Source organism: Excalfactoria chinensis, chromosome 1, assembly GCF_039878825.1.
Source record: "Excalfactoria chinensis isolate bCotChi1 chromosome 1, bCotChi1.hap2, whole genome shotgun sequence".
Classification (NCBI taxonomy): Eukaryota; Metazoa; Chordata; class Aves; order Galliformes; family Phasianidae; genus Excalfactoria; species Excalfactoria chinensis.
This window is the reverse complement of record NC_092825.1, coordinates 5921093-5936215: the sequence shown is the minus strand read 5'-3', so window position 1 is coordinate 5936215 and position 15123 is coordinate 5921093. Positions and strand designations below refer to the sequence as shown.

General features: G+C 40.7%; 1 protein-coding gene across 1 annotated transcript in view; it reads right to left on the bottom strand.

Moving 5' to 3' along the window:
- The window catches only part of CAMK1D (calcium/calmodulin dependent protein kinase ID), a 213770-nt gene that overhangs the window by 33181 nt on the left and 165466 nt on the right, over positions 1-15123 (bottom strand). Inside the window, exons 4-5 of the mRNA XM_072328983.1 lie at positions 13868-14006; positions 7988-8114 (exon numbers count right to left, since the gene is read on the bottom strand). Of these exons, the coding sequence (XP_072185084.1) occupies positions 7988-8114; positions 13868-14006 (266 nt within the window). The remainder of the gene's footprint in view (positions 1-7987; positions 8115-13867; positions 14007-15123) is intronic.

The following is a 15123-nucleotide window of genomic DNA, read 5'->3' as shown; positions in this document are numbered from 1 at the left end:
CAATCTTTTTAAATCATCCTACAAACTGGAACTCCTGCATGATGAAGAAATATAAATGATATTTCTTTCTATTCGCATGCTGTTCATCATCATACAATGCTGCCATGTGTGAGTACTACAATACCAATCTGCTGGCATGCCAAAGGATATTTCTCTCCACTGCACATAGCAGGAAGTTCTCCTGACCTGGCAATGTGTGTTTTGCAGAAACCTGCATCCCAATTCCTGAGAAGTCCATTACTCCTTCCAGGACACTGAAATACTGCTGTAGTCTATCAGGTCAAAGGATGAAATGCTCTTACTGCAAAAGGAGATGAAGCTGTACAACAAACAAGGCTTGTAAGACTCAGTTTTCATTTTTGTCCAGTCTCTTGTGACCGAGTTTTGTGAGAAAGGGGTGTCTGTTTTCCCCTGTGCTTTGGTGGTCAGATGTCTTCCATTCCTAAACTTCCAGTATTCTATTCACATATCTCTTCTTCCCTCGACTGTCAGTTCCAGTTTGCACCATTTTCAAGATTGGTAAATATTATACACTGTATATTCCCCAAAGGAAATATTATGCAAATTGCTCCCGAACGCCACAGATACAAGTGAGCTCCTGACGTTATACAGATATGCCACATTAACATAATAGAAAACAAATCTGAGATGAGGGGATGTGAACTAAACAAAGATTCTCTCTCTTAAATATCAAAGCTGCGCTGGAGTGTTTCTTTCTGCTTTACAGGAGAGCAGAGCATTGATAACAGGCAATTGATGCTATAGACAGTGGCTGTGAAGCAGGTAAGGACACTGCAGGATCAAGCCAAAGTAAATATAAGTCTATCACCTCACCTTTGGTAAACTATAATGAAGGAAGACAGGAGCTTTAAATAACTATTTTATGGCCATATTTTTCTTTTCTTTTCTTTTCTTTTCTTTTCTTTTCTTTTCTTTTCTTTTCTTTTCTTTTCTTTTCTTTTCTTTTCTTTTCTTTTCTTTTCTTTTCTTTTCTTTTCTTTTCTTTTCTTTTCTTTTCTCTTCTCTTCTCTTCTCTTCTCTTCTCTTCTCTTCTCTTCTCTTCTCTTCTCTTCTCTTCTCTTCTCTTCTCTTCTCTTCTCTTCTCTTCTTTTCTTTTCTTTTTTTTTTTTCTTTTTCTCCAAAAAACAAACAAGTAATGGAAGCTTAAGCTAAGCATCATCTGTCTGTGATACACAAAAAAGATGGAAATATTTAATGAGCTGAAAAACAAGTGATAGGACCCTTTAGAAATGACAACAGATCAATGCCTGAGAAAGCAGGAGACAATGCAGAAGAAAAACAAGAGCTGTCAGTGTTAAAGGATCAACACAGTTGACTGAAGAAGCAAAACAGCAGCAAGGAGAATGGAAAAGTCAAAACTCACATTTCTGGTGCCAGGAAAACGCATATGAGCAGAAAGAAAAAGGCATTCAGATCTCTCTTTCTGAACCTTGAAGCCAAAGCAACCAGAAGGACACGAAAACCAGTCCTGAATGAGTTATATCTTTCTTTGGATAATGAGGACACTTCACTTCCAGTCCAGACAATCTGCTGGCTTACAGTTTAGGTGCTTATTTGTTTTTTAATAAGTTAAAAATTGATGGGCTTATTTCAAATGCAGGGTTTAAGAAAGAGTTCAGAATAAAAAGATTTGGAAACCTTTCAGAGCACAGTGCCATTACCCCCAGTGGGCGCAGCTCCCAATAAGCTCCCTAAAAATGCAGCTGTTGGATGCCAAAGCCAGCAATCCATGTTCTTGCAAAGGGCTCAGCTGATGCGGATTGCTCCGGTAGTTTAAGCCTGTTGAAGTCATGAGGGTGCCTGCCCTTCATTCCAGTTTCATAGTTAAGAGTGGTTCTCCTTCACTCTCAAGATGTTACTACTCCTACCAGACTTTGCTGTCTCACAGGAACTCAGTCTAATGCTATTTTCTATGGTTTATATGGCTTCCCATGTATGGAGTGCCAGAAAGAACGATGCATTTGATCAAAAGGTGATAGTTTTGATGGCTCCCCATAGGGCTGACAAGTTAGAAGGGTGCTGTAAATGTAGAAGGAATGAAAATATCTAAATACAATTAAAAAAATAAGGGACCTGATTACACTGGGAAGAGAAACAACTCAGCTGTCCTAGCAAATTAGCCTTTCAAAACCCAGGACTAATTATTCAGCTAGTAACTACTCAGGGCCATGCAGACTGGTCTTTTAAGGAAAGATGGGAAAATGTGAAGGAGTTGTGCTAGTGGAAGATGGTAATGAAATTCAAAATGAAAGGTGAGTATTGGGCAGGGTTTGTAAGGGATACTAAAGGGAAGTGCTGTTAGACCCACTGCTTAGGAGTCTTGAGGGTACCACCTTAAGAGGATGGATAGAAAGGAACTCCACACCACTAAGTAGATGCTTGGTTGCTCTAAGAACCTACCCAAGGATAGTGCAAGAGCAGCTTGAGCTCTGCTTCCATCATACAAAATGTCCTCTTCACAGTGCAAACAGGCTGAGACACACAAAACAGCTTCATCAGAAGCCAGAAGCCTGTCTTTTCCACTGACTCCCGGGATTAAAACCACTTGTTCCCTTCTCTCACAAAGTCTTCCAGTGTTCAGCTTGTTCTGGTTGGCCCAGACCTTGAAGTTTGGTACTGTTTCGTAAGGGCAATGGTGTTTTGGTGTAGCCCGGATGGTTTCTTATGGTCCACTTGTCCTTGTGTCATGTTTCTGAGTCAGATATAAGTAGCTCTCATGGGATTTAACACAGCTACAACCACAGCCTAGTGGAGTCCATTTCCCAGAGTTGAGTGACTGCACTGTCACCACTCTGTGCTTTGATCAGAGTAATCATAGAATCATAGAATCATAGAATGACCCGGGTTGGAAGGGACCTCAAGGATCATGTAGTTCCAACCCCCCTGCCTAGCAGGGCCACCAAACATTCCCATGTAATGTCCCAGTAATTCCCATGCTTTATTTTTACTTTATTACTCACATTACTGCCTAAACAACTCCTGGGGTTGCTTTTTGCTAATAAGGATATTCCAAAGGCTTACTGAATATTTTCAAGCATTTTGCTCAAAGGATACCAAGTAAAGTCAAAAGTAAACATGGAAATCTATTGTTTACTTGAGTGCTTCAGTCTTGCACAGGGCTAAGAGAAACACGTGGCTTTGATAAGATCTAGACTTTATACTGGATTTCTGGCAGAGCTGAAAGGTGTGAGATGACCTTTTCTATAGCCATTACAGAGAATAAAACCAGTAAGTAATGGTAGGTGTTCGGGGATCAGTCACAAACCCAGGGTCCAGCCCAATCCTTAAGACAGGGAAATATGACAGAATTTTGCTTGAAGTTGCTTTGGGCCCCAAACAAGAATTTTAAATCTCAGTAGGATTAAGATATTAGCCAGCCACAAACACAGCTAATAATTCAGTGTCTCTGCAAATGGAGATCAGATTGCTGAGACAGACTTTCCAACATATTTTCCAAGCTTTCCAGTTTTTGTAAGCATCTTGTGAGTCTAAGTCCCATCTGCAGAAGTAACCAAAGCTTTTGAGAGATCAAATCTCTCGGTCAGTGAGACCTAGTTTCCAAGCAGCCAAAATCTCTTCAGAGGAATTTGTTGAGTGACTGGAGAGTCACTCACTAAGAGCCCAACTTGACACACCTCAACGACAACTCATTTTCATGCAGTTTTAAACACCTCCTCCATCAAAACCAAGCTTTTATAAATGGTCTCCAAGCAGTCCACATCTGTGATGTTTAAATCAACGTATCACTAATGGCTTATACAGATCTTGCCCATAGTCCCGTAGATCATTCAGAGAATTTGGAAAACACTGCTTCTTCTCCAGTCTAGAAGATGGGTGGGATCCATGCAAACCAATCCACACACCTAATTTACATAGAGTTAAATCACACAAGCCAACTTATTTTACCTCATTTATGTTGTTATCTAGAAGTTGGGTATCTAGTCCCAGCTCATCACCGGGGCTCTCTTTACAGGAAATGGAAAGAGATAAGAGTGGAAAACAGATAAGAAAATGGAAGGTCTTTTCATTAGAAAAGGCTGTGTTATCAGACCTTCTTATCTGCTATAAGTAAACGTTTAGATTTGCATCTTAATAGAAGTACCCCCAGCTAAATCTAATTGGTGAAAATACTCTCACAGTCATCTTTTCAGCATAGGACCAAAAACTTTTGACAAGAATCCTGAAAGAATAAGGTCTCTGAACTGTCGACAGTAATTTAATCTGTAAAGCAGAGCCTTTAAAGCTAAGCCAATGTGTTCATGCGTTACTAGCTATGCACAATGTAGACATCCTCCAATTCAGTAAGCAACAATTTGATTTTCAGAAAGAAAGCTGATATTCCTGAAGAAGCTAAATTATAACTTCACCTTCCTCTATTTGCTGAACTTCTGAACCACACAGAAAGGAATTTGATGTCTCAGATACCATCATTCCTTAGAGCTAAAACTAAAAAAGATTAACTAAACTAAAAAACTGAATCATAGAAAGGCAAAAGTATATATTATTCATGGAAATTAGGCAGAAATGGTATGGGGCCTTGCATATTTGCAAATATGAGGGACAGCAAACCTGAGTTAAGATCATGTCTGGTGCAAAGTCAGAAGCTCATGGAGCACTTTGCACAATGGGATCCAACTGGATCCATTTTATGAGATGAAGTATAAAGAGTAGTTGACATTAAAGATTTCTTAACTGAGTCCTGGTGCCTTTGGCATGTGATATTTGCCTATTTTTTCCCCAGAAATTTAAAAGCAAAATTTGACAAAAGTATTAATTTCTCATTAAATCTTAGAAAATGGGATGATCTATTTATCTTTAAAGAAAACTGTCAGAAATTATGTTGTAAGCTAAGAATCCTTGAGCGTTATTTCAGGGCTGATTAAAATAGCTGGAAGGTAAACAAAAATACTTGGTAGGAGGGTGTGGAGGTTGACTGTATTCGTGTTGTGCCATTAGAGGGAAGATCTGTTGCATTTACTGAGGGCACTGGAGTGAGATTGGAAGGCATGAAAGCTTTAAGATGCAGACAAATTGCAGAGTATGTATGCAGAAGACACTTAATTGGGTGTAACACCAACAGAAAACCATTTGTCAGCATTATTGTGATGAATGGCAACAAAAACATTCACTACCTGGAAAATGTTGTCCAGGCAACCAATTATTAAAAAAAAAAAAAAAAAAAAAAAAAAAAAAAAAAAAAAAAAAGGAATAGAGTAAATATTTAAAGAGATTTTCTTTGTGTGAGAGGTGAAAAACTCCTGTCAGCACTTCTGAAATAAGTGGCCATGACTTCTTGAACAACAGTCAGTAAATCCTGTGTTCAGTGAAGAACCTGAAGGCACTTCTGTAGCTATCAGCATCCAGATCATGAGCAATGAGAGCTCTGAAACATCTGTCCAAATACAACAATTGATAGGATGCCATCCAGAGAGACCTAGTCAGGCTTGAACAGTGGGTTCAGGAGAACTTAGTAGAATCATAGAATTGTTAAGGTTGGAAAAGACCTCTATGAATGATCATAAATCCATAATTCCCACCTGTGAACCCTGTAGACCAAACTAAGAATTAAGATAATGCTGAGGCTTAATCCTCAGGTAATGCCATGTCTTACTGCATGTGCCTTAGGATCCTTGTGCTCCAGTGCCCATCGCAAAGCAGCACTTCCTCCTGTCAAGTAATGTAGAAGATAACCCTGGGATTAAATGCTGGTTGGCAACCATGGACCTATGCAATTTACCTTATGAGGTTCAACATATCCAAGTGCAAGGTCTTGCAGATGGGTGACAGTAACCCCCACTATCAATACAAGCCAGGGGACCAAATTAGTGAGCACAGTCCTGCTGAAGGAGCCTTGGGGGTACTGGTGGACGGCAAGTTGGACATGAGCAATGTGCTCCAACAGCCCAGAAAGCCAATTGCATCCTGGGTTGCATCAACAGAAGTGTGGCCAGCAGGTCGAGAAAGGTGATTCTGGCTTTCTGCTCTGTGCTGGTGAGACCTCATTTGGATCACTGCATCTGGATATAGAGTTCTCAGTACAGGAGAGGCATGGACCTGTTGGAGTGCTCCCAGAGGAGGGCCACAAAAATGATCCAAAAGATGGGACACCTCTCCTATGAGGACAGAGAGCTGGAGCTGTTCAGCCTGCAGAAGAGAAGGTCCTGGGGAGACCTGAGAACAGCCTTTCAGTATCTAAAACAGGGCTATAAGAAAGAAGGGGACAGAAAAAAGATTTTAGCAGGGTTTGTTGTGATAGGACAAGGAGAAATGTTTTCAAAGTAAAAGAGGGGAGATTTAGATTGGACATAAGGACTTTTTTTACAATAAGGATAGTGAGGCACTGGAACAGGTTGCACAGAGAAGTGGTGGATGTCCTGACCCTGGACACATTCAAGGTCAGATTGGATGGGTCTGTGAGCAACCTGATCTAGCTGTAGCTGTTCCTGTTCACTGCAGGGAAGTTGGATCAGATGACCTTTTTAAAGGTTACTTCCAACTCGAAGGTTTCTATGATCATTCCATGATGACAATTCATGTTGCATGTTTTGAGAGCTTCCTTTCGAAAACAGAATTTCTTAAATGGATGAGAAGCTGCGTGAGATGATATAGTGCCAGAGCAGGGTTGCACTCCTTAATTTCTATCAGCACTTCAGCAAACCTAACATTCAAGTTACACGTATCTTGCAGATGTATTTTAGTCAGTGCCCATTTCAGAACGAAACAAAAACTGTTAACTAGAGACAGAAGAGCTGATAATAAAAATTATGAAAATTGCTGTCTAAGCTCAGATCTTGCTAAGGCTTTGGAAAAAAGACTTCCAGTCTGGTGTGATTACACCAGACAGTTATTCAGGCTGTATGGAGGGCATCTTGACTCGTGAACCTATGATCTGATGTCATCTCAATGGTATAAGAAAGACATCGCTTCTTTTTTTTTTCCTGATGTTATCAACATGAAGTGTGCCTGTGTACCATGAAAATGATGCCTGGAAAAAGGTATTCCTGGGATAAATCTGGATCACTGTGTCATAACCTCATAATCTGGGTTCTTATACCAGGATATCATCTGAGGTGAGATGGCAGCTGCAAAGCAAAAGAAGCCTCTCTGTGACCGGTAGAAAACATGTCTGTCCTACTAGATAGAAAATCTATCCTTGGAAAAGACAATATCATTTTAGTTTCATGGATGTAATCACAAGTTAACCCCAGACGTTAATTTTGCCCTCTCACCTGGCTAGCTAGGTAGCATAAGAAGTACTTGCTGGATGTCCCATGCATGAAGTAAACCTTTCAAATAGTGTTTTCTCATGGATCCTGTTATCATCTGCCATGTTTTTCTCATATCCAGTTGCTTTAGCTTTTTTAGAGGGATACTGGTAAATGCACTTCTAATCAGTAGCCTGGTAAAATCACTAACGAATGGATAAAATATTGAGGAATATTTGATAGGTAACAATTTCCTACCACCTAGGAAGGCTCAGGGATCTAAAGAGTTTTTAAATACTTAAACAAGTCAGTAACTTAATGTAATTGCAATATAGGATTACTGAACTTGTTTGGATAAACTTAGCTCTTTCATTTTACTGTCTTCTGCCAAAGGATTCCAGGAAGCACTGTTCTTAGCAATTAAAGTAATATGTTACATTATGTAAAGTGTCTTGGTATTATAGGTGCTTGCACATGCTTGCTTTTGAGTATATTCTTTCTAATTTAGCTACAGGCAGAGGATTTGACAAAAATCCTTTTGCAGAGAAATATAATCATGAAAGCTAATCCCACAACCCCCGAGCTGGATTGCAGGATTGTTATCCAAGGGAGAAGAGCACAGAGGACACAACATCAGCAACTTCTGATATCTCTGGTTCTAACAAACACATGCAAAATCTCCTGTGCACTATGTAGTGAACCTAGAAAATCCTGTATTGCAATTGAGACGATTGAAATGATAGTATAACCAAACCACTTACCAACATAGCCAGGAGTTCCGCAGGCTGTGGACATCACATCTCCTTTACCCTCCATCTTAGACAATCCAAAATCACTGATCATGATTTTTGACTCTTCATCCTGGCTGTAGTAAAGCAAGTTCTCAGGCTAGAAAGAAGAACAAGTAAAGTGGAGTATGAATGTGTCAGCCTAACAACAAGGTTGGTCATTGCTTATATTTAACACAATTCTTAGTCATATCATGTACTAACATTATTTTGTTCCCCTAAATCTTAAAGAGTTGCTCTTACAACCTGTATGGAGAATATCTCCAGACTCCTCTATGGTGGCTACTGGAAGAAGTTGACACCTTGAGCTTTAGGTAACTTATCTGCAGTCATGAATTTCTCCGGCACCTCAAATATGAACTAATCTTCATCTTTTACTTGGGAGATGTGCCCAATATACCATTGTTTCCAAGAGATAAAACAAGGAATCATTTGAAAGCAGATAAATATGGCAAATCCAGGTAGTGTAACATTATTTATTTATTTTTTTAAACAGCTCTAGTCAGAGTTATACAGGAAGAAAGGAAGAAAGGAAGAAAGGAAGAAAGGAAGAAAGGAAGAAAGGAAGAAAGGAAGAAAGGAAGAAAGAAGAAGAAAGAAAGAAAGAAAGAAAGAAAGAAAGAAAGAAAGAAAGAAAGAAAGAAAGAAAGAAAGAAAGAAAGAAAGAAAGAAAGAAAGAAAGAAAGAAAGAGAAAGAAAGAAGGAAAGAAAGAAAAGAAAAAGGGAGGAAGGGAGGAAGGGAGGAAGGGAGGAAGGGAGGAAGGGAGGAAGGAAGGAAGGAAGGAAGGAAGGAAGGAAGGAAGGAAGGAAGGAAGGAAGGAAGGAAGGAAGGAAGGAAGGAAGGAAGGAAGGAAGGAAGGAAGGAAGGAAGGAAGGAAGGAAGGAAGGAAGGAAGGAAGGAAGGAAGGAAGGAAGGAAGGAAGGAAGGGGAAAACAGTAGGCATTAGAGAATTTTTGTATCTTCTCTATTGGGAATCAACTGTTACAAGAGAGAAAATGACTTTAAAATCAACAGAATTATTCAGTGATGTTTTAGCTATGGCTGATTAGGAAAAAATTCTGCGGTACTGAGCACAGCAACTTCTTTATGCTGAAAGAAAACAAGAGTCGTTCCATAAAGCCTTCACACCAAAGTCAGCAGGTTGGAATGTCCAACCAGCTCCTAGATGCCAATCCTCAAATCCTCCATCTAGAAGCTATGAATACCCTACAGCAAAGCTCTTACTAGATGCTGTGAAGAGCCTTTTCCCATTCATAATATCTTGGTTTGCAAAAAGGTCCAGCTAGCACCCTGACAACCCAGCAATAACGATGTGCTATTGCACCACTTGGACCGTGAGGTCTTCATCTGAAAGAGCAATCCAGTGTGGACTTCTTGCCTAGAAACTAGTACAAATGCCTACCCACATACAACACATTTTGTCTATCAGGCTGTTATGTGCCTCAGCTGTGGGCTTCCAGGAAATGATGAGAAGCAGATGGGACCACGCAACATCATTAAATTCCCTGGGACACATCCAATTTTGGATGTGTAAGGAGAAACAGTTGTACTGCAGCAGCTCTGGCATCTGTCCTCCCTTCTTCACCATAAACTCCTACTCTGAGGAAAGAGGTGGATGAAGAAACAATGGAAGATGACATTACCTTCACCCTATTCTGGGGTTCCTGCTCAACCTCAAGCGGACATTAAAGTACTTTGTGTCTGCCTGGTTCCAGCATAAAATCACATAGTGATGGCTTCATCCGTGTGACATGATGACCACAAAGGATTTACAGACTAAGGGAAAACTGTAACTGTAGCTGTGAATCAACTAGATCTGAAGCAAAAGAAGGAAACGGTTCTGTTCATTGAAATAAAAATAACATTCATAGAATCATAGAATTGTTTGGGTTGGAAGAGACCTTTAAGACCATCTAGTTCCAACCCCCTGCTATAGATAAGGACATCTCCCTCTAGACCCAGTTACTCAAAGCTACATTCAGCTTGGCCTTGAGTGCTTCCAGGGAGGGGGCATCTACAGCCTTGCTGGTTCCTGTGTCTCATGGCTCTCACAGTAAAGAATTTATTCCTAATATCTAGTGTAAACCTACACACTCTCCCAGTTCAAAGACATTTCTCCTTGTCCTGTCACTACCTGCCCTTCTGAAAAGTACCTCTTCAGCATTTCTGTAGGCTCTTTTAGGTACCACAAGGCTGCTATAAGGTCCCCCTGGAGCCTTCTTTTCTCCAGGCTGAAGAATCTCAACTCTCTCAGACCATCCTCATAGGGGAGGTGCTCCAGCCCTCTGATCACCTTTGTGGCCTACCTCTGGACCCACTCCAACAGCTTGATATCTTTCTTGTGTTGGGGGCCCCACAATTAGATGCAATAATTCAGGTGGGTTCTCACCAGAGCAGAGTAATGGGGCAGAATCACCTCCTTCAACCTCCTGGTCACATTTGTCTTGATGCAACACAGGATATTGGTTGGTCTTCTGGGCTGCTAGTGAACACCGCTAGCTCATCTTGAATCTTCCCTTAACTGACACTCTCAAATCCTCATTTGGGCTGCTCTCAAATCATTCTCCACCCAGTCTGTAACTGTGCTTGGGATTGCCCTGACCCAGGTGCAGGACTTCACACTTGGTCCTGTTGAACTTCACAAGGTTGGCATGGGCCCACCTCTCAAGCCTCTCCCTCTGGATGTCATGCTTTCCCTCTAGGGAGTCAATTTTACCACTCAGCTTCATATAATCTGCAAACTTGCCGAGGGTGAAAGTGATCTCATTGTCCTTGTCACCTACAAAGATGCTAACACCGGTCCCAGCATTGATCCCTGAGGGATGCCACTCATCACTAGTCTACACTTGGAGACTGAGCCATTGACTGCAATTCCCTGTGTGTGACCATGCAGCCTATTCCTAATCCAGTGAGTGGTCCATGCACCAAATCCATTTTTCTCCAATTTGGCAACCAGGACCAACCTGGCAACCAATTTGGCAACCAATTTGTCATGCGTAACAGAGTCAAACACTTTGCACAAGTCCAGGTTGCTCTTCCATTATTCACTGACACAGTAATTCTATCATAAAAGGCCACGAAGCCACGTTGGTTACCACCAATCACCTCATCTTTATTTTTCATTTGCCTTAATAGGGCTTTAGGGAGGATCTGCTCCATGGTCTTGCCAGAGAGGTGAGATTGACTGGCCTGTAGTTCCCTGGATCTTAATTTTTTTTCTCTTCTTGAAAATGGGGGTTCTGTTTTCACTTTTCCAGTCAGTAGGAACTTTACCAGACTGCCGAGACCTTTCAAAAATAATGGATAGCAGCTTGGGAACTTCATTTGCCAGTTCCCCCAGAACTCATGGATGGATCTCATGGAGTCCTGTGGTCTTGTACACGTTCACATTCTTTAGTTGGTCTCAAACCTGATCTTCTCATACAAAGGACAGATCTTTCTTCTCCCAGTTCTTACCTTCGCTTTCTGCAGCTTGGGCAGTGTGACAAGAGCCCTTGCTGGTGAAGACTGAGGCAAAGAAGCCACTGAGCACCTCAGCTTTCTCCATATCCCTCATGACCAGGTCTGAAATTTTCTTCCAGAGTAGGCTCACATCTTCCTTGGCCTTCCTTTTATCACTGATATACACATAGAATTTCTTCTTGTTCCCCTACATGTCTGTGGTTAGATTTAATTCTGTCTGTGTTTTCGCTTTCCCAACCTGATCCCTGGATGCTTGGATAACTCCTCCCTGGTAGTCCATTCCTGCTTCCACTCCCTATAAGCTTTCTTTTTGTGCTTAAGTAAGTGCAGGAGTTAATGCTTGCTATGCATGCTCTTTTACACCCTAAGGTCTTGAACTCCACTTCATGCTACTCACCAGACCCTTCTCATTGCCTAGCACTTTTTTTTGTGGGTTCCTGTACCACTTAGACAAGGAAGTTGTATCATTAATGTTTTTATCATGATACTTCTTAAGTCCAGTGCTTTAAATGGCCTTTATAATGCCTTTCTGACTGACATGACATTCTAACAATTTCTACTGACTCATCTCAGATCCCTCATTTATTCATCTTTAGCAATGTCAATAAATCCAGCCATTTAAAACTTAAACCTGCTTACAACTTATTTAAAGCAATTCCACTTTTTATAAAGTGAGCTGGTTAATTCAAGAAACATGAACAAGATGGCTCTGTATCAAGCAGAGCTGCTCCATCCTCTCACTCCTTTTGCCAATCCTGGACTTCACTGGATTTCATCTGCTGCCATCTCTTGTTAGTTTCTACTGTGTTATTGATATGAGAGACTTGGAGCACAGATCTGCTTTTCCTGACTACAGCAAGTACTATTTTGGTATCTGAATAACGCATAATTGCAATAAATAATTGTTAGAGATATTTCAAGGGTTGTATTTTTACAGAGAGGATTCTTTCCCAGAGTTTCATTTAGGGGATCACAATTTGAAACTTGCACTTATCTTGATAGCTGGTAACCAAAAAAAAGCCTTATTATATTTTTATTTTAGCCATCATGGTATGTTTGTGCTAATAGATATTTCACAGCAGGTGTTACTCATATACCGAATCTTATGAGTCACTTTAACAACAGATAAGCTACTGACAAATACTTGCAAACAAAAAGACAGAAAAAGAGCTAGTCTTTGCCCCAAAATACTGCTGAGGAAGGATATTTGTTTGATTTAAATTAATCATATCCTTCAATAAACTACTGAAGCAATTTGTAGATTAATCTACTTTCCAATTACAATATGTCATGTTTTATTATGGGAACAGCCCCCACACAGCAAAAAGATTCACGCTGGGAGTAAATAATGCATTAAATTTAGAAGTGCATTCAAAATTAAATATATATCTGTACATCTTTGTGGCTCATGACTCCTTTGATGTTCGTTTAGCCTTTATATATAGTTTGTCCTACTTTGCCAAATCCCAGTATCATTATATGAGGACCGCTCGATGCTACAGCATCAGCACTCAAAGCAACTCCTGTTTCTGCCATCTTTCTCAAAATTAAACCAAAAATGTTGTTTCACTCACCATTTTTTTTTTTTTAGTTTAATTTTTAGCTTTCTTTTGACATTAGTGGGTTGTTTTTTTTCTAATGTCTCCTACTGATTTATTATTTAAGATGGCTAAAGACAGAATGGTTTAGCTGTATAGTATGAAAGACAGGCCTTTCTGCTTATCCTAATGACATTTTAAAATATGAAAAGAAAACAATTCAGAAATGATGCTTGCTTGTTTTCACTTTAATTGTTGTGGTGGTGTGTTGGTTTTGTTGGTTCTTTGTTGTTGTTGTTTTTTAACCAGAAAAGCTGAGGGCTTCTGATATAATAACACGGTGCAGTTGAAAGGATGACTATCTGAAAATCACATCGGCACACAATGTTCCTTAGAAGGATTCTTGCTGTGAAAAAGGTCTCCAGAAACACTGGACTAAATAGCAAGACGGGAAATCATTCAACTCTTCCATACAGTTTATTTCTATTAATAATTTTTAAGTAAGAGTAAATGTAGAGGAGCAAACCTGCAAGATAATGTGCAACAGTAAGCACTTACATCCCAGCTGAGATGAGTTTTTTGTCTTAATGTAATGTTCCAGACTTTAATGAATGACTTCTTTTCCCAAATCATATGTGCAAAACACCTGTTGACTTTAACAGCATTGACTGCAAGAGTTCTTATTAAAATCAATTACAATGGAAGGATATGTAACCCTCAGAGTATCCTTATGGTAAATCCTTACAGAAACATCCATCCCCAGGGGAAGCTGAATTTGCATGCATTACACTTGCCTAATTACACAACCTTCATTAGCGCTGATTGGAAGACAAGATCGAGTTGTGGTCATACCTTGAGGTCCCTGTGGACAATGCCCATTCGGTGCAGGTAGTAGACAGCGTCCAGGACCTGCCGGATCAGGGTGCTGGCATCCTTCTCGGTGTAGAACCCTTTCTCAACAATACGGTCAAAAAGCTCTCCCCCAGATACCCTAGAAAACACAACAGCATGTAGAAACATGAGGATGTGCTTTGTAATATACTTTATATCTCCCCAAAGAATGGTCACGGACATGCAGTATCCACAGGCAGTCCAAACACGTCTGGAGCTCAGGATGCTCTCCCACTGTTCCAATAAGGATTTGCTTCCTCAAAATATAAGGGCAGGTTTCTACCCCAAAGACCAGTGGAGTAGCAAAGGAAAAAAAAGGAGAGGAGAAAACAGAGGAACTTGGGAGGGAAGGGTGAATAAGTAGTGTTGGTGAATTCAGCTTGTCCTTGCCCACAGGTGCCCACTGAAGACTGTGAGGCTTCCTTCTAGCATGAGCCCTTGGAAGTCATTTTGAATTGCAGAACGTGGCCTGGCTTTTGTCCTGGAGGAAAGGCCCTTTATCCATACCTGTGTGAAATGTATATCGTATCACTACTAATATGTATACAGCATTAACAAATTAGCATTTATCCATACATAGAATCATAGGCTAATGGAATGTCCTGAGTAGGAAGACACACACAGGAATCATTGAGTCCAACTCCTGTCTCCACCCCAAATTCAAATCCTACATCTTGAGAGCATTGTGCAAACGTTCCCAGAGCTCTGGCAGCTCAGGGCCATGCTCACTGCCCTGGGCAGCGTGTTCTATACCCACTGCCATCAGAGCAGGACAGTCTCTTCCCTCACCTGGTGCACCCCAGGGTACAGTTGGCCCTTTTGCCTCCAGAGCACACTGCTGACTCAGATTCATTTTGCCATCATCCAGAAGCCTCAGATCCCCTTCTGTGGGGCTGCTCTCCAATATCTCATCCTCCAGGTTGTACATATACCCAGGGTTGCCCCAGATGCAGCATCCAGCACTTGCTCTTGTTGAACTTTATGTGATTGGCCATTACCTGGCCCTCTAATTTGTCAAGATCTCTCTGCAAGACCTATAGAATACATGTATGTTCATTTATCAGTAGCCACAAATCCTTTAATCAAATGAGTCTTACTTGAGCACAGCCTCTGCCTGGCACTGATAGCAGGCAGTTATTGATGAAGGAGAACAGATTATGAGCACAATTAATCACCAGATGACACAGAAGGGAAAAGGATTCCACTACTCAAAGAAG